The 27971-nt window shown below is 38.6% G+C and overlaps 1 protein-coding gene across 2 annotated transcripts in view; it reads left to right on the top strand.

The window, feature by feature from the left end:
* Window positions 1–27971, top strand: part of camk2a (calcium/calmodulin-dependent protein kinase II alpha) — a 56230-nt gene that overhangs the window by 1913 nt on the left and 26346 nt on the right. For both annotated transcript variants that reach the window (XM_058758052.1, XM_058758051.1), the window contains exons 3-6: window positions 20403–20462; window positions 21883–21937; window positions 24136–24201; window positions 24667–24739. In XM_058758052.1, the coding sequence (XP_058614035.1) occupies window positions 20403–20462; window positions 21883–21937; window positions 24136–24201; window positions 24667–24739 (254 nt within the window). The remainder of the gene's footprint in view (window positions 1–20402; window positions 20463–21882; window positions 21938–24135; window positions 24202–24666; window positions 24740–27971) is intronic.

Here is a 27971-nt window from a genome sequence, read left to right as displayed (position 1 = left end):
ACCAAGTCAAACATCATTTTTACCTTTTAACAATCACTCGTTTTCATTGGTGACAAATACGTGGGCACTTTTAGATATGACATTCGCTAATGGTGACTAGTGAATGCTGTGTTGAGGTTAAGAGCAAATTCAGTATAAAAACTCCTAAGTGCCCAAATACAGCCGTTGTGCCGTTATTAACATCTGACATGTTAGATTATATAAGTAGGAATTGTCAGAGATGAGGCGGAATTTTCTCATTTTTGGTCAGTTTAATCATGGTTAATATTAAAAATGTGTTGTTTTTGCAATGTGGGTATAAATGCTGTTTCATTTCTTTTTGGAAAATAAGTTGAAATAACTGGAGGGTTCGTGTGAATTTATATATATATATATATATATATACACACAACTGGATTATGATAGACCGAAGATCCTGGAGTACTATGTATGCATTTGTCTTTTTTTTTTTTTTAAAGAAATTTCCTTACAAATGGTGATTGTTGTATGATTGTCACAGCTGAAAAAGGAAGGTTTTTTTTTTTTTTTTTTTCCTGGAAGCTGATATTGTAAAAGCTGAAAGTCAAGTAGAGCAGTAGGAGGCAGTGATATACCCTGAAGGCAGCCGCACACCTCCTACACTGTGTTGCCAGGCACACATCATGTTATATGCTTCAAATAGTAGCTACTGTACTTGCATTGTTGTTTTAATGGCTTTTTAAACAATGCAGTGTGCAAGCGATCCATCATCGCAGCTAACAGTTTTTCTGTCAGTCTGTCAACAGCCGACCAATTCAATCACATTATGTGTATTCTGTGAATAGACATTTCTATTCTATTCTATTCTATTCTATTCTATTCTATTCTATTCTATTCTATTCTATTCTATTCTATTCTTTATTTTAATAGACCAGTTTCTGTGTGTGTGAAAACAGAGGTAGTAACATTTGGTGAGAAAATAATGTGAGATTTCCAGAAGAAGAAAGCACAAACCATTCTTCTTTTTTTCTGTTCAGTACACGGCCAAAAATGTTGGCATCCTTGCACAATTTCTTCCAAAAAACTGTTGAAATTAAAACATTTGTTATCCATATATGTAAGTGTGCAGTTGAACAAAACAAAATTAGCAAATTCCACAAAGAAATACTAAAATGGCCTGGTCAATATTATTGACATCTTCTAGAGGTAGTTAAAAATAATTCAATTTATTTATTTTTACTTTGCAACTGAACTTTCTTGTGGCGAGATGAAAGTGCCTGCAGTGTAATAATCATGCATTCAGCCAGTCTGAATAGAGAAAATGACTCATTCACCTGTTTGTGTTACTGTGTACCGCAATGAGCATGAACAAAAGAAAGAAAACCAGAGAATTATCTGAGGTCATGCACAAGATTATAGCCAACCACGGACAAGGCTACAACTCCAGAGATCTCGTTATTCCTCTTTCCACCATACTTCATGTTAGCAAGATGTTTAGGGCTCATGGCATTGTAGCCAACAGCAATGGACATAGCCACATAAGAAGACTTGATAGAAGATCGCAGTGAGGGACTATTCGAATGGTGGAGAAAGCACTTCTGTCAGCTGCCACCAGATTGAAGATGACCTTCAGACACAAGGTATGACAGTTTCTTGCACCAGCGTACTCACCCAGCAACTTGCATCACCTGTCAAAAACTCAAAGAAAGGGAGTTATGTGCTAAGAGAAATCCACGAGGACCCCACCGACTGACATGAGAAAGCCCGATTGCAATTTGCCAGAACATGCCAAAATACTTATGGAAGAATGTCCTGAGGGCAGATGGGTAAACCGTACCATCTCTATATTTACAGAAAACAAAATTAAGCCTTCTAACAAAAGAACACCTTCCCTACAGTCAAACATGGAGGTGTTTCAGTGATGTTTTGTAATTGCTTTGTTGCCTTTGCCACTGGGTGCCTTCAACATTTGCGGGGCTTGAATTTATCTACTCATATCTACTCATTTCTGCAGGTTCTGCGCTCATATCGCGGGAAATTCCCGCAATCCTTTCAGCTTGAAAGACAATCGGGACAGATGATGGAATGTATCATTCACACGTTTTTAAGTCTTACCAATTTTAACATTCAAGCGCAAGAAGACATAAAAGTAAATACAGGAAATACAGCACTGGCGCGCTCTCTGGGAGACTGACTTCTGCACGCTCACACCCAAAACCGTACAAGTGTACTACAGTTATTTTTTGCACCTTTTTGCACGTAAACGGCCAAAATACATATACAGACAACAGTCTATTATATATAAGGTAAATGTTGAGAAACAAAATGCATGAGTAACACTATTAAATCTGTGCACAAAGTATTAAAAAAACAGCAGCCTAAATAAACCTGCTGCTGTCTGGTTCATTAATGTTTATTTATGCAGTGAAGACTGTCCAGTGTTGTTTTACAGTTAAATACATTTCTGTAATATTTTTGTATCTGTATATTACTGTTAGACCTACCTGAAAAACTTAAAGCACCGTTCATTTTCTTTTTTTATCTTGCTGTTGTATTTAATTGTGCGATTACTTGTCATTTATTTGTTCTTATTTTATTACTGACTGTTTGCTTGTCTTTTTTAGTTAAAATAAATTCACTTCAGAGTTTGAAATCAAAGTTTCTTATGCTGTCTGTAAGCTATTGTCAGAAACAGCGTCAGAAAGCTGGGTCTCCATCAAAAGTCACAAATCTTCCAGTATCTTTTAGTTGATCCTAAATGCACTTCAAAAAGCACCCAGGCAGACAAAATTCTGGACTGTTCTGCAGTGGCCAACAATGAGTCTATATCTAAATCACATTGAAAGCTTGTGGAGAGGCCCGAAAACTGCCGAAAGTTATGGGAAGGCACCAATCTAATATGGGAGAACTTGATTTGCACAAGAAGAGTGGGGCAAACCTACAGTACAGATGTGCAGAAAGCTCGTTGATGGTTTTTGGAAGTGCTTGATTATATGTATATTGCTGTTCTATCAGATATTAAGTCTAAGGTGTCAATAATTTTCTCAATGCCATTTTGTTCTGAATCAAAAACAAAGGTCCTGAAATACTGACGGTGAAATAAAAAGTTGGAGAGCAAATATTCTTTTCAAATTTCTAATTATTTTTAGTTAAAAATGTGGGTTATTGGGGGGAAAAGTGCAAGGGTGCCAATATTTTTGGACACAACAGGATGAGTAAAATTTTGTGAATTTACAGAGGCTTAAATCACAGATTTCACATAAAGACATGTAGGCAATGAAATTCGGACCAAGATAAGAGTCAATAATGAGACAAAATATGGTCAACATAAAATATTTGGTTGACTGAAAGTGTTGGATTACTAACTGGATATCATGGGGAAGCCTGGGCAGTTGCTGCAGTGGTTAGTGAAGGTAAACCAGTCCTCGATGTTGCCTGTCAGGGATTTTATGACAAGTTAAGATGTAACTCTACCTCTCTCACGTACCCTATCAAATCTGTATTGTAAAACATGTTCATACACTCTAGCAGTTTTAGCATAGAGTGTCAAAAATGATTTATGACTACGTCAGTCATTCAGTTTTGTTCTCTCTATAAAACAATTATTAAATGTATTGAACATTTTGATTTTGTGTTAACACTTTAGTTTAGGGGCCAATTCTCACAAGTAAAAAGTTTCTTATTAGCAAGCCTATTATTAACATATTGGCTGTTTATTAGTACTTATAAAACACATATTCTGCATGACTGTATTCTACATCGCTAAACCCAATACCTAAACTTAACAACTACCTTACTGACTATTAATAAGCAGCAAATTAGGAGTTTATTGAGGCAAAAGGCATAGTTAATGGTTTGTTAATAGCGAGAATTGGTCCTTAAAATAAAGTGTGACCGTTTTTGCAAATGTTTTCTATACAGGGCAAGGGTATACGTCTTTACTTGGTTTCACTTCTTGTTTCGGTGTGAAAACTCAGATGAAATTCTGGAGGTAACTATGCATTAAAAAAGTTACTTTGTCTTACTTTCATCTCTGTTCTAGTTTGAATAATCTTGGAACTTTTCATTATAGCTGATATCAAGTTACTGTCTCTTTAAGACGAATCACTTTGTTGCATTCCTCATTTGTAATGCACTCTTATTAGAAAGCATCAGCTACATGGATAAATATGAATGTAGTGAGAAGTATGTATGTGTCAGACGAAAAGTGTCATCTACCTGACTGGTGTTCACAGGATCACACTTCAGATAATAAAACTCTTTGGGTGTTTTTTTAAACTTTATATGTAAAGAGTAATTGACACCAGATTATTGAATTATTGGAATATAATTCACTCCCAGTCATATAACCGCCTTCGAGTGTGCATTATTTATTTATTTATTTTCAATCATTAAAGGTCCAGAGTCCCTATTACATGTCGACCCCTGCTTCTGGTTCCCACACCCCTCAAGACAAATGTCTTATTTCAGGATTTAGTTATTAAAATGGTCTTTTGTGTATCTTCTGTGGAAGAGAGAGCAGGGGAAAAAAATGAGTGCATGACCTAGTGTGTAAAATTCAAAGCCTGTAATTTTCAAAAAAATCCACATTAAATTCAAAATGGTCAACTTGTCAGGCAGAGCTAATAACTGTAATTCAGTTGTCAAGCTCAATGAGAACAATATGCGTACTGAGTTTGGGGACTAAGTAAAACTTTACAGAGAAAACTCAACCACCCATCTCTCATCACGTCCATTTCTTAACTTTAACACCGCGTCCTAACCAGACACGACACTACGCATCTATATCTTATCGGTATCTTATCGGTTTCGTCCTAACCAGCAGCGGCTAATGCTGGTGTGTTAGAAAACCCATACATATGAAGCTGTAGCCTATATGTGACGCTAATGTTTATAAGTATCAGTTTTCAAATATCACAGCATGTTATAATATTGTGCAAGTTACTGTGTGAAAACGAATCTTTCTTAAAGGGGTCATGAACTGAGAAACCAAAATTCCCTTGATCTTTTGCCATATAAGAAGTCACTGTACTATAAAAACATCCGGTAAGTTTCAGAACTCAAACGTTGTTAGTCTAAAAACAGTATATATTGGAGCCAGCAACCAGACAGTTATCCCCCACCTGCCATTAAAGACATTCAAATTGGATCTATCTAATATAGATCCTAATCTTCAAATAGAAATCTACAGAGGGTGTGTATGCAATCAAAAATGGAAGAAGAAATAAGAAATTAATGATTCGGATGTGCTGCCCCTTGGCAATGCCTATATGGTAGTACTGTTCAAACAAACTAAACTAAAAAAGAAAAATGCATAGCTATCCCTAAGTAGGGAAAAACATACTGCATTTTCCTAGTTCCTGCACACATTGACCAAAAGCATTGTGAAAAAATTTATTATGAAATCCCCACCCATTTAAGATATCCTTCAAGATGTGGCAAATTCACTGACTGAGTCTTACTGTCTTGCAATAGGAAAAACTCAATCCACTTCATGAAATAGTCAACTATTACTAGAAGGAAAGTGTTACTCTTGTTTACTGCACCAGGTCAAATCCTTGGGGTTTCATATTGGATGGTTTATATTGCTGGCGTATAGAAAACTCTTTGACATGTTTCCATACCTTACGAATCGCCACAATGCAACCTTTAGAATTTTACTTCTGAATTATCGACATGAAAGCAGTCCAGGAATGTGGGGGTAAGAGACAGCTGGTACTTTTTTGTCAACAGTACATGGCTTTATTCTGTCCTGGACCTCCCATCTCATTGCTCATTTTCCCCATCCTGTGTATCAACTTTCATCAAATCCTTCAGCTGGTCATCCTGGTTCAGGGTCTTCTTCTGTTTCTGTTAGAATTCCTGGCAAAACTCCAGGATTGGATCTTCATTGTAGAGGTCTGCAAGCCCGTCGGGTCCCGACGGAGCCCGACATGCTGAGTCCATTCGGGCCGGGCTCGGGCCATTTTTTTTTTTTACAGATCGGGCTCAGGTCGGACTCGGGCTCATTTAGCTTCTCTCCTTTTATTGTGCCCATGTACGCGCAGAGCACACATGGCTACTGTATTAAATACTGATTATGTTATAAATATTATACATTGCCTAAGCAATACGCAACGCATATACACACACATTAGCATACAGGTGACCATGCAGAGCATCAGGGAGAAGTTGGAGCGTGGAGTTTCAAAAAGTTCCCAATGCTTCGGGAAAAGCTGCATTTTTGATCAGCCATGCATTTGATGATGATCCTGACTCGCCATCTCCTCACTGGATGCGCCTTTAGAGAGAAATGCATCTTTAGGGATTTTAAAATGAAAGAGTTTTTGTTTTCGATTCGAATTATTTCGTTTTAAAGTAGTAATTCAAAGCTTTCTATAGATACTATATTTATCAAGTCAGTGAGGCAAGTAGGCTATATGCTGTGTTTCGGTTTTTCAGAAGTGCTCCGCTTGCTCAAAACCGAAACTGCTTCTTTTTTTCCTTTATTTTATAAAAGCACGTTTTGTTGATATTGTGAGTGCACACAAATAAAAGTAGAGTACAGTTCCGAACAACGTAGCCTTTTACTCTTACCTTTATGAGCAAAAATGACAGCATATTTTGAAATTATTTCCAATGCAAGTGATCGTTCTGTAAAGCGCACTTCAGCTTCCACTCTCTGCACAAACTACTGGATATGCATCAGTGCACATTTATCTAGGTTAAGCGTTTAAATTAACATTGTGGAGCTGTTTTATAATTATAGATTTAATTTTAGAGAAGTGATGATTTGAGAAAGCTAAATTGATCAAGCATAGGCTATGATCAACTCGCTGTCTGCCGCTGGCCGCTTGGTCGTTACTTTAAAAAACAAAAACTTACATTTAATGAATAAAAAAATGCTTCAAACGTTTTTCTAAATTAACTTAATAAAATAACGAAACGAAATACAATCACTTTGCCATTTCATACAAAACTGAACTATTTTAATAGCTGAAACAGTAGTAGATAAGCTGTTTTGGGAGAAGGGGGAAAGGCTCGGTTCGGACTCGGGCCGAGAATTCTGATGAGCTGTCGGACACGGGCCGGGTTAGGGCCTGAGCGTTTCGGGCCAGGGTTGGGCTAGGGCCTAGATTTTAGGCCCATGCAGGGCTCTACTTCATTGTGTGCATGCAGACGGACTTTCTGGTTCATGTATGGATCTAGATAAAGACATTTTTTTTACTACTTTAGTTTCTGTATTGAATTTTGATCTGAAGTGCTGTAACCTCAGAGTCCATCTAATGAGTCAGGGGGTTGTCTTTCTTGCATAGTCAGTAAACATCACAAAAGGTACACCTTCAAGATAGTGATGCCCTTTCTCAACTGCCTAGACAACAGCAAAATGCTATTTTTGGAGGTTGAATAATTTAACTCTGCTCCTCTCAGGCTTCTCAAGTCATAATGAGTAACATGCCCTTCAACAATGATCATCTGTTTGACCATGGCTCCCGAATGTCCTTATTAACCTATGCCACTTATAATTCAAACATACTTTTGGCCTGCATGACAGTTAGATGTTAAGCATGTTCCTTAGGAGGCCCCAAAATATCCATGTGGTGGGAGACAATCTTTTTTTTTCATGGGCTTTGAGCTCGTTCTCTTCAGCCTAATAGTCTTGCTTTGCATTTCATACATGGTCCTGATCTTTCCACAAATGAAGATTTGTTTCCTCTCCTGGTGGATCAGTCTTCCATTTTAGGCTAAATGATTTATGGACATTGGGCACAGTCTCTAATATATTGATGGGGACCCTGCATCGTGGCCTTGAGTTGTTCTTCCACTTTTGTGAGGTATTCGGTTGGAAGGAATGCTACCAAGAATGTCCCTATCCAGTTATGGATCTTGATCCTCTTAGATATTCACCAGCTTTGGGCATGTCCAGAGAGAACAACATTAAATGTTGCCACAAGCTCTGTATCTGACAGTTGCCAGTGATGTTCACATTTCTCAATGAACATCGATTGTCTCCCTAGCAGAGCCAAAACGATGAAATTCTAGGTTAATGGGGGTCTAATATTGGAAGCAACTGGCATATTTGACGGTGTCTCTTCGTTCTCTGAAGAGGTTTCTACAAATGGAAAATGGATCACTGGGGTGCTGGTTTTCCTGAGATGAGCCACTTCCTATTTCCAATGTTTCACAACTCCTTGCTCTAATTTGGCCAATGATCTGTGCTTAAATGTTTTATATCCTCAAATTGCTGACTTAACTGACTTGCATCAGTGGGGTTCGAATCCCTGCTGAGACAGGAGGCCCCTGGGTAGGTGTGAGTGTGTTTGTTATCCCTGTGATGGACTGGTCATCCATTCAGGGTGTTTTTACCTTTGGCCAAAGATAGCAGCATCCCCACAACCCTGCATAGGACAAGCGGCTCAGATAATGAATGGATTTAAGACAGCCTGTTGTAATGGTATGATGAGACTGTACAACATTTGGCAAACAGGTCTTAAAGATTTTTGAGTAACACTTTATTTTGATAGTCCACTTTAGATACTATACTATCTACAGGTAACTTTGCCACTCCATGTCAACTAGCGGTCATTAGAAAATCAGTAGACTGATCTGCTCACGCTTTATTTCAATGGTCTCCAACACGCATTCTACTGACTATAAGTAGCTTGGCAAGTACAGGTCAACTTATTCTACTAACCTTAACCCATCAGTCTACTAGTACTCTAATGAGAGTGAGATGCAGTTACTTATAGTTAGCAGAATTTATAAAATTAACTTGAAATTGGGTGTAACTAATTTTTGTACTTGTAGGTTATTCTGTTATCAATTTACATATGTTAACTTCCTGTCTGACCGAGGAGCAGTGAAAATTTTAATGTTGTGTTTATCTGATCATATAATGTTGAGAGGTTATAGATAGATTGCTGCTTTATTTTCAGATGACTGAGAACTATTTAAAAAGTAGCAACACTATTATAGGCAACAGAATGGAGTTGAGTCAAAAGTATATGCTGGAATGGAGTCTAACTATTATAACGCTCCGTCTACTGTCACATCATGTCAAAATCAAATAGAGCCCATTGTAATCAAAAAGCACCATCTGCACTGATTATATCGCATCAAGTTGTTGACAGTAAAGATACCCCCATTCTATTTATGACATATACTACACACTTACTCTACTTTCAACAAAAGGACAAATAAAAGAGGAAAGATTTATCATAAAGGTGTTTTTTTTTTTTTTTTTTATCATTCACTTTGATATGTCCAGTGTAGACAGCCTTAAAAGGGGGCATTTTTTCTTGCTCCAGTGACTTTTTACTTAACTGGGAATTTAAGACAAGACATGATCTAAAATTTTGTAGTAATGCCTAATAAAATACTATGCAAATTTAAATTCCTGAGTAATGTTTACCTTAAGTATTTTTTAACACCACAATTAAACTGTGAAGTATTACTACTGAAAATGTGTTTAATAAAATAACTGAACATTGACGGACAGCATTTTACATAAATATATTTTTATTCAATGTTTAAATTGTAAATGTATTATATTTTAATTAAGACAAAAGGTAAGTATAAAATAAATCAAATTTACTTTCAGTTTTTTCAGTCCGTAGATATAGCTCTTCCTGCCAAAACAACACACATACTGTATGTCACTCTGTAAGTCACTCAATGTTAGAACTAAGTATGAACTAAAAATCATTGTTCTGAATATTTCTTACATTCTTTTAGTCAAGTTTCTTTAATGTGTGTATGCCTTTAAAGGGTTACTCCACCCCAAAATGAAAATTTTGTCATTAATCACTTACCCCCATGTCGTTCCAAACCCATAAAAGCTTCGTTCATCTTCGGAACACAATTTAAGATATTTTGGATGAAAACTGGGAGGCTTGTGACTGTCTCATTGACTGTCAAGTAAATAACACTGTCAAGGCCCGGAAAAGTATGAAAGACATTGTCAAAATAGTCCATCTGCCATCAGTGGTTCAATCTGAATGTTATGAAACTACGAGAATACGTTTTGTATGCAAAAAAAAAAAACGACTTTATTCAACAATTCGTCTCCTCTGCGTCAGCGTAGCGCCATTTTGGAGAATTTCCACTGGACGCAAACTGCGTACGCTGTTCTGTGTCAGCTGTGCCACACGCACAAGTCTTCTAAGTTTGTATACGCTTTGATTTGAACGAAAACAGTGTATCCATGTGGTGCGGCTGACACAGAACAGCGTATGCAGTTTGCATCCAGCAGATATTTTCACAAATGGCGCTACGCTTTTTTTCTTTGCGTACAAAAAGTATTCTCGTAGCTTCGTTAAATTACGATTGAACCACTGATGGCAGATGGACTATTTTGAAGATGTCTTTCATACTTTTCTGGGCCTTGACAGTGGTATTTACTTGTCAGTCAATGGGACAGTCACAAGTCTCCAGGTTTTCATCCAAAATATCTTAAATTGTGTTTCGAAGACGAACAAAGCTTTTATGGGTTTGGAACGATATGGGGTGGAGTAACCCTTTAAGAAAACGTAGATATGCTCATGACGCTCCATCATGGAGAGATTTAGCAGTTTCTAAAATACAAAAGTTACTTTGTTGCTCTGTTAATCAAGTGTTATTCATTGAAAACCATTACATTGTGTCAGAGGCGCTTGACGAACACATAGCCTCAAAAGGATGGTTAAATTTAATCCTCCTGAGAGTTTTGCGTTTGTGCATCATCCAAATGAGTGGGCCGACTGAAAGCTGGGATTTCATCGCTCTCAGAGCGCATCAAAATGAGAGGAAATGACCTTAACATGCCCACCTAAATCAAAGTTTGTTTTCAAAGTGGAGATATCGGAATAGTCTTCCAAAAACTTGGTATTATTAAATTAAAGATGAAACTTTCATCTAAACACTCATAATATGGTTTTCCTAAACTGACAAGTTTGAAGAGTACTTAAAAGCCACATTCATCAAATTCCATATAACAATCCCAAATAACTGAAAATCCCACACATTCAATCAAAGTAAAATAACTGTAACAAACATGCATATGCATACATTTTCTGTCAAACAAATACATTTTTATGTATTCTGTCTTTTTTGTATTTCAAATTAAAAGAACAAGTGAACTTCTATCGTGTGATAGTACATCATATTGCCTGCTTATTAACTCCTTGTTTCCCCAGTCTTATTATTAGCATTTTTGATCATTTTTGCAAATCTTTCACAGACCCCATATTTTATTATATAAATATCTGAACACACGATAACAGAGCCTCTGCTTTTAAACAAAACAAATCCTTTTATTCTAGCTTCATGCATTCTTTTTTTTTTTTAAATCAACATTTGAATGTTGGTAAGTTTTGTTTAAAAAAATAAAATAAAATCAATGTTCACATATTTTTTCAAAGACTACGTCCAGATCAGATTCAGGATGATGATCAAAACATATACAGAGTAGATCGAATCCATCTTCACTCCCAAAGCTTCACAGTCCTATACCACTTCCAGGATCAATGTTTCATTCGGTAATGTTAGGAAGTTTTGATTTATGTTACTTAATGTTTTATGATCACGTTAGCTGACATATGCACAATCAATGCTTTTATCTCTTGTTTCTGTCTTCTTTGCTTGTTTTTGGATCCAGAGATGCTTTACTATTTCAGAAGATGAGTAATAGTGCCCCCTACCATATAACAGTGAAAAAATGGATTGCCGGAAAATTCTGTCAGTGCAAGGCATGGTCACCTGGTCCAGGGTTAATATCCGATCTCATATTCACCCAAACTATTCAGGGGTGTTTTCCCAAAAAGTGTTAGCCAACTATGTTTTGTCATTACCAACATAGTTCTATGATTCGGTGCTTTCTGAATCCATAGTTCCAACGAGCCTTCACAAATAGTCTGCCAATGGGCGAGAAAGTGTCAATAAACAATGGACTGTAGAATTTTATATTGATGTAATAATACTGTATACTGGTGCTAAATATCATGTGAAAAAACATTCAGCCTGTTAAATTCTGAGAGAGAGTTCGAGTGGTTAAATGTGACATTGTGTAGTCCTGGTGGTCATTTAGATTGCTTGGCCAAATTCAATTGAACACCACATACAAAGGACGTTTGTACACATTCCCAGTTTATGTCATCTGTGAACAAAGTGTGAACAACTTGCTAAGCTGAGCCACAGCATACACAATGGAGCTTGTTAAATGCAATTTGGTGTAGCACAGAGCTCTTAAAACAGAGCCAGTTAAAGGAGAACGCACAGCCATATGCGCTGCACAGACTCCCTACAGGCTGGCACACACCAATGATACCACAGCCAAAACACTGCAGATTTCAAGTTAAATAAAATACTACAGTAAGTCCTTCCGACCGCAGAGAAAATAATAGAAAAGCTAACTGATGCAGCACTGTTTTGATGCTGCCTCAGGTATTTGGCCCATTCCTTTTACTAGCATGAAATACCACTATATTAATGACAGTGTTGGGGAAAGTTACTTTAAAAGTAATGCATTACAATATTGCATTACCCCCCTAAAAAATTTAGTTACTTTTTATAGAAAGTAAAATGTTATGTTACTTTTGCATTATTTTTTCTCATCTGGCCTGGGCTTGCTTGTTTGTTTTTAATATAAAAAAGTTATATTTTTGGCAAATACTTTTTGGCCTTTCACACCAAAAGTGAAATGAATAAGTGTCAGGTTGAAGGAAAAGTAAATTCATGTTTCTACAGTAGATGGCGCAGCTCAAACCTTTCAGCTGTGCTGCTATTCTGGATTGCAGGAGAAGAAAGAAATTAAATGTTTTGCTCATTTGGTTGAATTTAATAATCGATGGTCAGCAACAAAGACATTGGTTAATAAAATTGTTAAAATTAGTTAATTAGTGCAGGTTTGCGTCATATTCTGAGTTTGCATTTCACTGTTTTTATTCATTTTGAGGAATACTGAAAGTTTTTGCGCAAGTGAGAAGAGTAAATTTTGACATTTAGTCTATACAGTAACATCATGTTCACACAGCGCACGCAACGCCTCTGCACTTACTCCCGATTTCTCTCAACATGAGGTCAGGAGAGCTGTCAGTCAATAAATGGGAAAATTTAGTCAAAAAAAAAAAATTTTTATACATTTTCTATAAAATTAAAAATGCGTTACGTTACTAGTAATCTGATTACATAACTTGCGCTACCTGTAATGCATTACCCCCAACACTGATTAGGACATTTGGCCCTTGTAAGTACATACCTGTTCACTTACATACATTAGTTTTGAGGTATACAATAACTGTTTTTAAATTGCAGCTCATTTTAATGCTATATTAGTCCCGCATAGCCAGACCTTTAGACTGACCGCATTAGGTCTGGGAACTTTGGCCACTTTGAATGGCCAAGGCCCGCCCAAGAGGCCATATGACTGACAGATTTAGGGGCGTGGAAATGTGTGCAAAACTCTCTGACATATTTAAAAGATTCTATGCTGCGAATTTTACATTTTTCACATACTTTTGAAAATCCAGCATTTAGTTGATCCTGATAAGTGCTCGTCATCACAGTTGTAAACACGACGGCTTTCTTCCTTCGTGAGGAGGTTTGGTGTTTCGGCATTTTTGTTTCCAGGCGGAACGTTAAAGAACGAGACACACGTCTCCCGGAAATCCTGTATAATCTAACCAATCCGATGACGACTTTGAAACTCCTGAAGTGTTTCCAGCTAAGTGTGCCATATGCATCAGACATTTAGCCAACGTTCCGTGGGCGTGATGTCTGAGGCTGAGACTAATGCTATGTAGGCTAAGCTTAACATTCCTGGAATTTTAAGAATAGGCCTATATTGGTGGTGATTCTGATGCCTAAGGAAAGATATGACATGATGACTTAAAAAATGAAATCCTACTGAAATCCTTTTGTGATTACAGTATATACAGTACTGTAGAAAAGTAAGTAGATAAAACGTTTTGTCCATCAACTGCATTTTTGTATAACATTATATGAACAGGTTAGATGGGCAAATGTGATGTAATTGAACAAATCGCAGTGAAAATTGACTCTAAAAACTTTATTTTAAAAAATCAACATGGAAAAAACTTACATTCATAAATATAATAATTTATCATTAATTAGTGAGCTTTCATTTGTTCAAATACCTGTTTTTGTACATACACCTTAAATACCAACAACCCCAAACCAGATATAAAAAAATACATGTGTCGCCCTGGACCAAAGGAAATACTGTGAACATGTTTTATTTGTGGCTGCAGATGTGGAAAAATACAGTGGGCATATCCAGGGATTAGAATTTGGGCCAAACCAAAATCTAATTCTATTACATATTGTATTTGGGAGATTTTAGATAACATTTTTGACATTTAATATAGAGAAATAGGTTTTAGGAGCTACAATCTAGTTCATCTTTGCCTGGCTTTAGGAAAACTGTAATGAGAGCCTCTGTGAGGCTTGATGGTAATTCTGATTGTTCATAAAAATAATTAAACATGCTAATAAGCAGTGAGGTCAATTGTGAGAAGAACGTTTTGTAGAACTCGACACAGAAACCATCTGACCCTGGGGCCTTATTATACTGCATATAGCTTTAACTGATTCCACCATTTCTTGAGATTGTGGAGATTTTTCTAGGTTCCTCCTTTTATCTTGCTTAATGCTGAGCATATTTACCTTTAGCAAGCATTTCTGCATAGGTAAATCATCTTGAGGGAATTATAATGTGTATAAATCTGAGTAATATTTTTGAAAAGCACAGTTAATTTCACGTGAATCCACTGTTATCTCTTGGGGTGTTTTCCAAATATTGGGTATATGCTGAGAAGCCGCTGTTGGCCTATATTACAACTAGGTGTCAGTCAATAAATGGGTTTGAAAAAAAGTAACTCAGATGTTTTCTTGTAAATGTAAAATTACTTGTAATGCGTTACCCCCAGCACGGTTTAAAATATGACTGAATGGGGGTAAATTCTCATCGACCCCCTCTAGTACTGGGTAGTAACTGATTACATGTAATCTTGATTACCGAATCAGATTTTAAAAAGTGCTAACACTTTATTTTAAGGTGTCCTTGTTACACATGATACATGTACTTACTATTATAATTGCTATTAATTATGCATAATTACATGCAAGTAACCCTAAGCCAAACCTTAATTCTAACCCTAACCAGATAGTAAGTACATGTAGTTAATTGATATTACTCACTACTTAAATGTATAATTACACTGTAACAAGGACACCTGACAATAAAGTGTAACCAAAAAAAGGAAGTACTTGTAACTGGATTGTATTACATTTTAAAATGCTTATAGTTACGTTTTTATGGATTACATGATTACATATTATTCACACAATGGCAGAACTCTGAAATGTGAAACTAAAATGCGCTTTTAACATAACTATCTCTTTGTTTAAAAAAAATTTATTTAGTCACCACTTGTAGTGTGTTACGGGGCTGACGAGACGAGAGGCGTGCGGATCCATTTGCAGACTTTATTGGCAACAGAGACGTGGTCAAACAGGCAGGGTCAAACAATGGCAAAAAGGTATATAAAGGCAATGCAAAGAGTAAACTGAAACAGGCGTGGGTCAGGCGACAGCGAACAGTATCAAGAGGGCTAGACAAGAGAGGTAATCAAAAACGTGAGCGATAGTCCAGGCAGGGGAAAACACAATCCGACAAAGGCTAGGCAAGGCAAGGCTAGGAAAACTAATAGGGCTCTGTAGGGCAGCAACAATGCGTACAATACTCGGCAACGAGGGAGAGAATGTCCAGGGTTGAAATAGTGTGTGTGATTAGTGATGCTGTGTGATCAGGTGTGCGTGTGATTAGTGCAATGAGTGATTGGTGACAGCTGTGTGCATGTGATTGGTGAGATGGCTGATGGGAAATGCAGTCCATGTGATGTGTGGTGTGAAAGTCCATGTGGTGAGCGGGTGACCTCTAGTGGTGAATGAACGGGAGTGCAGACCAGATTCGTGACAGAGCCCCCCCCCTAAAGAGCGGCTTCCAGACGCTCCACACAGTCTATAATCAGGAGGGAGGTGGAGCGGAGGCGGAACAGGGGGAGGGATGGAGGGCCAGGTCCCCGTGGCAGCGGAGTGATCTGGGACCAAGGCAGAGCAGGAAGCCAGGGCAGAGTGGGCGGAACACGAGCCCACCAGGGCGGACCAGACGGGACTTGAGCCCACCAGGGCGGACCAGACGGGACTTGAGCCCACCAGGGCGGACCAGACGGGACTTGAGCCCACCAGGGCGGACCAGACGGGACTGAAGATTTCCACGGCGGTGCAGAAGACCACAAGAGCCAGACAGCAGGCAACCACGGCGGCGCAGACAGAGCAGGAGCCCACCAGGGTAGCGCAGAAGACCATCAGAGCCAGATAGTGGACCACCACAGCGGAGGGAGTGGAACAAGTGGAGCAGAAGACCACCAGAGCGGAACAGACGGACCCGAAGACCACCACAGTGGAGCAGACAGAGCAGGAGCCCACCACGACGGATCAGGAACCCACAGCAGAGCCTGGGAACTAGGGAGAACGGAGACACAAGGAGAAGACAGAACATGCACAGACACAAGGATAGAGGCAGGGAACACAGAAAGCTCATAATAGGTCTCCATAGCTGTGACAGGACAGAACGAGAGTTCATTGACGGCCTCCATAGCCGTTACAGGACAGAACGAGAGTTCTTTGACAGCCTCCATAGCCGTGACAGGACAGAACGAGAGTTCTTTGACGGCCTCCATAGCCGTGACAGGACAGAACGAGAGTTCTTTGACGGCCTCCATAGCCGTGACAGGACAGAACGAGAGTTCTTTGACGGCCTCCATAGCCGTGACAGGACAGAACGAGAGTTCATTGACTGATACCGCTGACACCTCTGGAGGTTCTGCGGCAGTTGCCGCCACCTCTGGAGGTTCTACAGTGGTAAACACAGGACACAGGGAGAATTCAGTAATGGTCTCTTCGACCGCAACACAACAGGCTGAGAGTTCATTGCTGGGCGCCACCACCATACGAGGAGCTGAAGTGAGCACCGCCGCTTCGGGAGGTTCTGCAGCGTCAGCCGCCACCTCTAGAGACATCATAGTGGACGCCACCACCTCTGGGAGTTCTGTGGTGGTGTATGCAGCCCAAACAAGGCTGCATACGTTTCAGACAGGGGAATCAGTTCAGGAACAGGAGGGCTAGAGTGAGTGGGTTTGGGGATACCAGCTGTGCGTGCAGACACCAGCGGTGAATCCCTCACACTGGATATCAGACTAGGATAATGAAAGACTGACCTTGATGATCTGGGTAGGTCAGCGGAGATGTGACCCGACTCTGGAAGGTCAGCGGAGACGTGACGCTGTGACTCTGGACGGTCAGCGGAGACGTGACGCTGTGACGCTGTGACTCTGGACGGTCAGCGGAGACGTGACGCTGTGACTCTGGACGGTCAGCGGAGACGTGACGCTGTGACGCTGTGACTCTGGGCGGTCAGCGGAGGCGTGACGCTGTGACTCTGGGCGGTCAGCGGAGGCGTGACGCTGTGACTCTGGACGGTCAGCGGAGACGTGACGCTGTGACTCTGGACGGACAGCTGTGACGTGAAGTGACTCTGGACGAGCAGCCGTGACGTGCTGCTGTGACTCTGGACGAACAGCCGTGACATGAAGTGACTCTGGACGAGCAGCCGTGACGTGCTGCTGTGACTCTGGACGAGCAGCGGAGACGTGCTGCTGTGACTCTGGGCGAGCAGCGGAGACGTGCTGCTGTGACTCTGGACGAGCAGCGAGACGTGCTGCTGTGACTCTGGGCGAGCAGCGGAGGCGTGCTGCTGTGACTCTGGGCGAGCAGCGAGACGTGCTGCTGTGACTCTGGACGAGCAGCGGAGGCGTGCTGCTGTGACTCTGGACGAGCAGCGGAGACGTGCTGCTGTGACTCTGGACGAACAGCCGTGACGTGACTTTAGGAGATCAGCTGAGACGTGACTCGGTTGATGACGACCCACTGTGACTTGGCTTGACTCTCTGACATCAACCGTGACTTGACTTGGTTCTTGAAGATCAGCTTTGACTTGGCTTGGTTCGTGACGATCAGCTTTGACTTGGCTTGTGAAGATCAGCTCTGACTTGGCTTGATTCATGACGATCAACAGTGACTTGACTTAGCTCATGAATATCAGCTCTGACTTGGCTTGATTCGTGACGATCAACGGTGACTTGACTTAGCTCATGAAGATCAGCTCTGACTTGACTTAGCTCATGAATATCAGCTCTGACTTGGCTTGATTCGTGACGATCAACGGAGACTTGACTTAGCTCATGAAGATCAGCTCTGACTTGGCTTGATTCGTGACAATCAACAGTGACTTGACCTAGTTTGTGAAGATTAGCTTTAACTTGTCTTGACTCGTGAAGATCAGCTTTGACCTGGCTTGATTCATGATGATCAACGGTGACTTGACTTAGCTTGTGAAGATCAGCTGTGTCTTGGCTTGATTCGTGAAGATCAACGGTGACTTGGCTTGATTTGTGAAGATCAGCTTTGACTTGGCTTGATTCGTGAAGATCAACGGTGACTTGACTTAGCTTGTGAAGATCAGCTTTGACTTGACTTAGCTTGTGAAGATTAGCTGTGTCTTGGCTTGGTTCGTGACGATCAACGGTGACTTGACTTAGCTTGTAAAGATCAGCTGTGACTTGACTTGGCTCATGAATGGCAGCAAAGACATGACGGGGTGTTGTAGTGGCCGCCATTCTGTGAACGGGCTCCGCTGTCACCGCCATTTTGTGAACGTGCTGTAGCGTAGCTGCCATTACATGAGTGAGTGCAGTGTCGCAATCCTCCGCGACACCCACAGTGAACACTGAACCAACAGTCCATAAAGCATAGTCCATAAAATCACTCAGACACGAACGGGGACCTTCAAGGGTTAATCGTGATTTGAGCGGCTGGTTAATGCCCTCACAAAAAAAGTCTATGAGCAAACAGTCAGGTAAATCCGAATCATTAGCGATCGCCAAGTACTCTAGAATGTAGCTCTCGAGGGATCGAGTGTCCTGCTTGAGAGCTAATAGCAGTTTTGCTGCGTCCATACCTGGCCAGTGTCCATCTGAAAGGCCGCTGGATCCTTGTGTGGCCTAGTATTCTGTTACGGGGCTGACGAGACGAGAGGCGTGCGGATCCATTTGCAGACTTTATTGGCAACAGAGACGTGGTCAAACAGGCAGGGTCAAACAATGGCAAATAGGTATATAAAGGCAATGCAAAGAGTAAACTGAAACAGGCGTGGGTCAGGCGACAGCGAACAGTATCAAGAGGGCTAGACAAGAGAGGTAATCAAAAACATGAGCGATAGTCCAGGCAAGGCAAGGCTAGGAAAACTAATAGGGCTCTGTAGGGCAGCAACAATGCGTACAATACTCAGCAACAAGGGAGAGAATGTCCAGGGTTGAAATAGTGTGTGTGATTAGTGATGCTGTGTGATCAGGTGTGCGTGTGATTAGTGCAATGAGTGATTGGTGACAGCTGTGTGTGTGTGATTGGTGAGATGGCTGATGGGAAATGCAGTCCATGTGATGTGTGGTGTGAAAGTCCATGTGGTGAGCGGGTGACCTCTAGTGGTGAATGAACAGGAGTGCAGACCAGATTCGTGACAGAGTGCACTTGAATGCACTAGTGTTTGAAAGATGGGTTCAAGTGTACTACAAGTGGTAACTAAAATAAATTTTTAAATACAGAGATAGAATGTTAAAAGCTCATTCTAGTTCAGATTCATTGCATCCCAAAATAGCACAGTTCAGTATATATAGATGATCTTAAGTTTATCTTAAGAAGTACTAAAGAATCATTTTTAGTATATTAAGTACAAAATTAGTGTGCGAAAATAGAGCCCTTTAAGTATATTATGGAAGTGCTCTTTTTTTGACCTGAGATGTGGTAAATAATAATACCATTCAAGGAAATGATGCCAATAATGTAGAAAGCTGTGCTGCATTTAAGATGTTAAGATGTTGTTCATAGGTGTTGGAATAGCAAACGTCTTACATATTGTGGAATGGATTGTGGATAAAGCTTTTAATGCAAGTGGCTTTGAATTTTGGTTTTTGAAGTAGCCGATGTTGTAGTGGAAGTGGTGTCACATAGTGGAATTATTAAAATAAATACAGCATTTGATGAAGTCTCACAAGAATTTCTGATCATTTAAGCCGAGATCATTACAAAATGGACATTTCAACTGTCATTTGTTAAATTATTTAGCCTTTTTTCCCTTTTTTCTATTGACATTGGTAATGGCCATTGGTCTGTGCTCCAAAAAATCTAACTTTTGAAATGAAGAAACTCCATTTTCATGGGATGTATATTTTATGTTTTTCACAGCATAATAAAAACAGCTTTTTGCTCATGTACTGTTTTGTATTTTCCATTTTGAATGTTGAAAACATTCAAAAATATATGTGAAAAATCTGTTATTATATATATTCTAGATCACCAGAAGCTGGACAGGGAGGCTAGGATCTGCAGACTGCTGAAGCATCCCAATATTGGTAAGTTCACCACACACACACACACACTCACAAATATTTACTTAGCTTTATATAAACACAAGTTCACCTCATTTAGATAGCTAATTATAAATATAGCTGCAATTAAGAAACTAAGTAATCTTGTGATTAGCCTTATTATTTTAGACCAAACTATTAGCCATTTTTCTGGTTTCATTTCACTAGCCCCAAATGGCTCAGGTACCCCTCGGGCATGACCAAGTTTTAACATGCCAAAGTCTTGCCAAAATATAGCTTCATGTACTGTTTAGTGTGCTCGCTATCTAGTTATTGAGGTGATATACAAAATCAGGGGTGTGTCTGAATGTAACTCGCTGATTAACTACCATAGTATGATGCATCGCTGGAGAAACTAACCAACTCCAACTGTTTCCTGGTTCAACAATATAGGATGGCCGTTAATGACATCACATGCAGATGGAGTAATAACTTCTAAATTGTGAGAGAATAATAACAAAATACATTTTCTGGAGACAGAAGTTGTGACAGAACTTTCTTCCACAATGTCACAACCTCATATTTTTCACATTTATTGTGAATGTAACATCTGTGTATGGGTCTCAGACAAAATTGCTTTACCTTAAATGAGACCAGTCCCATGTCTCTTTGATGTTCTGTTGCAGAGATATGACTGGGTCATGTTGTTATGTGGTTGCTAGTCTGCTCTGAATGGTTGCTAGAGCGTAGCTATGCAGTTGCCATGGTAATGCTGGCTACTTGCTGTCTTGAGTGAACAGAGTGAAATCTAGTCTCCATAACACTGTGATCTGAAGATATCACTCTGATCCATTTACAGTGTATGTCTGCAGGGAAACGGTTGCAATGGATGTAGCAGCCATGCTGGATGTGGGGAACCTCTTAAAAAACATTGCATGATATAAAGCTGCAATTGCAAATTATAAAGTCAGAATAAAAGTCTGATAAAAAAATAATAATAAATCAGGTCTCTCTTCCAGTTTTTTTTATTTTTATTTTTTAACTTGCAATTGCAGCTTTATATCTCACGATTGCAAGGAAAAAGTCAGAATCGCGAGATGCAAACTCGCTATTTTGAGAAGAAAAAAAAAGAATTGTGAGATAATTTTTTTTTTTTATTCAGCAGTGGAAACGGGCTTGCATTCATATTAAATTAGATTAAATTAATAAAATTTATTTTGCTAAATTTGTGCCAGGAGGCTGTTGAGGTGCATACCAAGCAGCCAAATGACTTCAAGCTTAAAGCTCTGTTCTCAGTGATCTTGTTTGAAACGTTTTGGAACAAATGTCTTTAGCAAATCTGTTGGGAAGAACAATTCCAGAAACAGTTAAAGGCAGTGCATGGTATATGTAAGAAAACAATAATGAAACAAAAATGACTTCATGATCATGTTATCTCTCTTTTTTTATTCTCCATCCAAACCAGTGCGGCTGCATGACAGCATCTCAGAGGAAGGTCACCATTACCTCATCTTTGACTTGTAAGTTTCTCTGACCAACCATATAAAAGGATTTTATAATATAATATAGTACAAAACATGAACTCAAATACTGCTGTAGGTTAACAAAGGCACAAGAGAGTGAAAAACATTATTTGTTTTCAGAAATGAATAAATACCTTTGCTTTCCTCTGCTAATGTCAGGTTTTGTGGGGGAAATGGTAATAAAGGGTAATTTTCTGCTATAGCGCAGGGTGGATACAATAGATATCTTTCTTCATATTGAAATAATTACAGTACCTACTGTATGACACCTTCATAAAACCATTGTCTTCTTAAAATTGCTTGAGGTTGAAAAGAAGTATAAGGGTGTTTCTTCAACTTCAAACATTTCAGTCTCCCGACAGATTTTAGCTTGTGATGAGAATTTATTTTAATGTCCTTGTTATAGTTTAATTACACGCAAGTACTGAGTAATATTAATCAACAAGTAGTTAGATACTGTAGGTTTAGAGTCTTGGAATAACATAATTTAGTGTTAATGCTATAGTAAATGCATGTAATATATGTAACAAGGAAACAGAAAAATTAAGTTTTAATCACAATGCACATTGAAACTGATTTGGAAATGTTTTACCACATTAGCCAATATTCTGATTTTGTATTTATTATGCATATGCTGCTTCTTCTTCTGACACTAAATCTCAGCATAGACATTCAGGTTGTTTTGACCCAGTATCTTGTCTAACTCATTTGAATTTTGGTTTTCCTAAAACATTCAAAACTCCTCAAAAATCCATATAGACTTATATTATAGCAACCACACAGAAGATCCTAGTAACTACTAAGCCGCTCCATCACTTCCCAGCCTAAATATTTTGAAAGTTACTGGGGTCAAGGCATCATTGAACTCTATTTACTCTTATTGTATGGATAAAAAATACACTGAGACATTAATACATTAACAAATGTAATGATTTTAGTGAAAATGCCGGTAACACTTTAGAATAGGGAACACTTATTCACTATTAACTACGACGTTTCCCTCAGTAAATTACTAATTTGCTGCTTATTAATTGTTAGTGCAGTAGTTGTTAAGTTTATGTATTGGGTAGGATTAGGGATGTAGAATAAGGTCATGTAGAATAAGGCATTAATATGTGCTTAATTAGTGCTAATAAATGGCTAATATTCCAGTAATATGCATGCTAATAAGCAACTAGTTAAGAGACCCTAAAATAAAGTGTTACCAAAATGCCACTTATTAGTCAAAAGTAGCAATAATTATTGTATGTAATTTGGGATCAGTAATATTTAAGATTTGTAATGTTTTTTTTTTTTTAAACACGTCTCTTATTCTCATCAAGGCTGCAATATTTGATCAAAAATACAGGAAAAAAACAGTAATATTGTGAAATATTATTAAAATTTTAAATAACGTTTTTCTATTTGAATATACTTTAAAATATAATTTATTTCTGTGATGCAAAGCAGAATATTCATCAGCCATTACTCCAGTCAAATCTTTCCTAACAATATAAGTCTTTACTAAAACTTTTTATCAATCCTTTCAAAAATTTATTTTGAAAAAAAATGTACTGACTTCAAACTTCCTGAAACAACTGTGTACATCGTTAGAAAAGATTTATATTTTGAATAAATGCTTAACTTTTTATTCATCAATAGATCCTGAAAAAAGTATCACAGGTTCCAAAAAATATTAAGAAGCACAACTGTTTCCAAAATTGATAATGTATTTTATAAAGTATATTAAAATAGAAAACCCTTATTTTAAATTATAACAATATTTCACAATATTACAGTTTTTTCTGTATTTTTTATCAAAGAAATGCAGCCTTTATTCTTTAAAAAACCATTAAAATTATATATTGTATGTAAAAATTACTTATATGCAATCTCATTTTATCCACTGGTGTGCTTGGCCCCATAGTTGTTACAGTATATGATTTATTTATTTCTGTATTGTCAGTTGTTTCTCTTCCAAAGTTTTGGGGAGGCACTGCCTCCCTTGCCTCCTCAGAGAAAACACCCCTGGTATACACTGCTGGAAATTGTTAGGAGACAAATTAAGTCAACTAGTCAAAAGTGAAAAAGTGAAAAGTTCACAGAGCCAGAAGTTCCTACATTTGAAGAAACACCCATAAAACAACTGTCTCGAGTCAAATCATACTTTAACTAGTGCCATTACTTGCTCATTCTTGCTCATTCGTGTGATGCAGAGTAACGGGTGGTGAGCTGTTTGAAGACATTGTTGCCAGGGAATATTACAGCGAAGCAGATGCCAGGTGGGTGGGCTATCAGCACAACACAAATGGACTGTATGTATAAAATCATTACACATAATGGACAATATGCAAATACATAAAAGCACACTAGGTCTAACTCAAATAGTCAAAAGTTAAGTCTACTTGCCTTGACAAGAGCCAGATAACTCACAAATTTGGCCAAAACTAGCCAAAACTGTCATTTTCATTTAATCAGAATGCATAACATTCATTTAGTGATGCAAAATATAGCTTTTTTATTATTATTTTTCAGCAAGCAAAATAAATAAAATTGACTGTACAACTGACATATCAGAATATATATATATATATATATATATATATATATATATATATATATATACACACATCACATAGTCATGTGTTGAAATCCTGTGTGGCCAGTATATTCTACTGTATTTGAGTAAAACCCTTTCTCTCTCTCTCTCTCTCTCTCTCTCTCTCTCTCTTCCTCTCTCTCTGAAGCCATTGCATCCAGCAGATTTTGGAGGCAGTACTTCATTGCCATCAGATGGGCGTTGTGCACAGAGACTTAAAGGTATTTCATTATAATTCATGTTAAACCTCTGTCATTAGCACTCTCATCTCTTTGTGGCTCCTTGACAGAACACTTGCTTCAAAACAATCTCAAACTTTCAGTTATAATTACCCCACAAACTTATCATAAAAAATATATTATGCAATGCTGAAACATCCAATATTTCAAATGCACACAACTTGCCCTAGTGAGGAGTGCACTAGGCTCTAGGTTATTTTGTTTAACTAATATATTACTTCTTTAAAACCTTCTCTGCCTTAAATGTTTTAGCCTATTTCACATATACCATCAGCAGCACATTTTCATTTTGGTGTCCTTATTAACAGGTTATTACATTCACACTAGTAGTGAGAGCCACAGACAGAGTTTTGGCGTAGTCTCTCTCTGTGTGTGTGTGCACGTGAGTTTTTGTGAAAAGTCAGGACATAGATTTGTATAATGACAAAGGTATGACAGGTATTACAAGGTGAAGTTGACTTTTCAGGACATTGACCCATGTCCCCACTTTTCAAAACGCTTATAAATCGAAAGTTGAAATGCACAGTCTCCTGTAAGGGGTACGTTTAGGTGTAGGAGTGGTGTAGGGCAATAGCACATACAGTAAGTACACTATAAAACCCATTACGCCTATGGGATGTCCCCACTTTTCACAAAAACGAATGTGTGTGTGTGTGTGTGTACAACCTGAATTCCAGAAATGTTGGGACATTTTTTAAATTTGAATAAAATGAAAACTAAAAGACTTTCAAATCACATGAGTCAATATTTTATTCAGAATAGAACATAAAGAACATAACAAATGTTTAAACGGAGAAATTTTGAGCTCATTTTGAGCTCATTTCAAATTTGATACCTGCTACAGGTCTCAAAAAAGTTGGCACGGGGGCAACAAAGGGCTGAAAAAGCAAGACATTTTGAAAAGATTCAGCTGGGAGAACATCTAGCAACTAATTAAGTTAATTGACATCAGGTCTGTAACATGATTAGCTATAAAAGGGATGTCTTAGAGAGGCAGAGTCTCTCAGCAGTAAAGAAGGGCAGAGGCTTCATTTTTGACATCATCAAAAGTTTCAGAGAAACTGGAGAATTCTCTGTGTTTAAGGGACAAGGCCGAAGACCTTTGTTGGATGCCTGTGGTCTTCGGGCCCTCAGATGACACTGCATCACTCATCGGCAGGACGGCCCTGGTCAGATGAGTCCAAATTTGACATTCTTGTTGGAAATCATGGACGCCGTGTCCTCCGGGCTAAAGAGGAGGGAGACCTTCCAGCATGTCATCAGCGTTCAGTTCAAAAGCCAGCATCTCTGATGGTATGGGGGTGCATAAGTGCATACGGTATGGGCAGCTTGCATGTTTTGGAAGGCACTATGAATGCTGAAAGGTATATAAAGGTTTTAGAGCAACATATGCTCCCCTCCAGACAACATGTATTTCAGCAGGACAATGCAAAACCACATACTGCAGCTATTACAACAGCATGGCTTCGTGGTAGAAGAGTCCAGATGTTGAACTGGCCTGCCTGCAGTCCAGATCTTTCACCTATAGAGAACATTTGGCGCATCACTAAATGAAAAATACGTCAAAGACAACCACAAGCTCTTCAGCAGCTGGAAACCTATATCAGGCAAGAATGGGACCAAATTCCAACACCAAAACTCCAGAAACTCATAACCTCGATGCCCAGACGTCTTCAAACTGTTTTGAAAAGAAGAGATGTTACACCATGGTAAACCCAACTATTTTGAGACCTGTAGCAGGCATCAAATTTGAAATGAGCTCATTTTGTGCATAAAATTGTAAAATTTATCAGTTTAAACATTTCTATGTTCTATTGTGAATAAAATATTGGCTCATGTGATTTGACAGTCTTTTAGTTTTCATTTTATTCAAATTTTAAAAAATGTCCCAACATTTCCGGAATTCGGGTTGTATCTATCTATCTATCTATCTATCTATCTATATCTATATCTATATATATATATATATATATATATATATATATATATATATATATATACATACAGGTGCATATCAATAAATTAGAATGTCGTAGAAAAGTTCATTTATTTCAGTAATTCAACTCAAATTGTGAAACTTGTGTATTAAATAAATTCAATGCACACAGACTGAAGTAGTTTAAGTCTTTGGTTCTTTTAATTGTGATGATTTTGGCTCACATTTAACAAAAACCCACTATCTCACTATCTCAACAAATTAGAATACTTCATAAGACCAATAAATAAAAAAAAAACATTTTTAGTGAATTGATGGCCTTCTGGAAAGTATGTTCATTTACTGTATATGTACTCAATACTTGGTAGGGGCTCCTTTTGGTAGATTCTCTATGGGGTTCAGGTCTGGTGAGTTTGCTGGCCAGTCAAGCACACCAACACCATGGTCATTTAACCAACTTTTGGTGCTTTTGGCAGTGTGGGCAGGTGCCAAATCCTGCTGGAAAATGAAATCAGTATCTTCAAAAAGTTGGTCAGCAGAAGGAAGCATGAAGTGCTCCAAAATGTCTTGGTAAACGGGTGCAGTGACTTTGGTTTTCAAAAAACACAATGGACCAACACCAGCAGATGACATTGCACCCCAAATCATCACAGACTGTGGAAACTTAACACTGGACTTCAAGCAACTTGGGCTATGAGCTTCTCCACCCTTCCTCCAGACTCTAGGACCTTAGTTTCCAAATGAAATACAAAACTTGCTCTCATCTGAAAAGATGACTTTGGACCACTGGGCAACAGTCCAGTTCTTCTTCTCCTTAGCCCAGGTAAGACGCCTCTGACGTTGTCTGTGGTTCAGGAGTGGCTTAACAAGAAGAATACGACAACTGTAGCCAAATTCCTTGACATGTCTGTATGTGATGGCTCTTTGACCCCAGCCTCAATCCATTCCTTGTGAAGTTCACCCAAATTCTTGAATCGATTTTGCTTGACAATCCTCATAAGGCTGCGGTTCTCTCGGTTGGTTGTGCATCTTTTTCTTTCACATTTTTTCCTTCCACTCAACTTTCTGTTAACATGCTTGGATACAGCACTCTGTGAACAGCCAGCTTCTTTGGCAATGAATGTTTGTGGCTTACCCTCCTTGTGAAGGGTATCAGTGATTGTCTTCTGGACAACCGTCAGATCAGCAGTCTTCCCCATGATTGTGTAGCCTAGTGAACCGAACTGAGAGACCATTTTGAAGGCTCAGGAAACCTTTGCAGGTGTTTTGATTTGATTA

Source organism: Onychostoma macrolepis, chromosome 21 (assembly GCF_012432095.1).
Source record: "Onychostoma macrolepis isolate SWU-2019 chromosome 21, ASM1243209v1, whole genome shotgun sequence".
NCBI classification, from domain to species: domain Eukaryota; kingdom Metazoa; phylum Chordata; class Actinopteri; order Cypriniformes; family Cyprinidae; genus Onychostoma; species Onychostoma macrolepis.
This window is presented reverse-complemented; position numbering and strand designations above follow the sequence as displayed.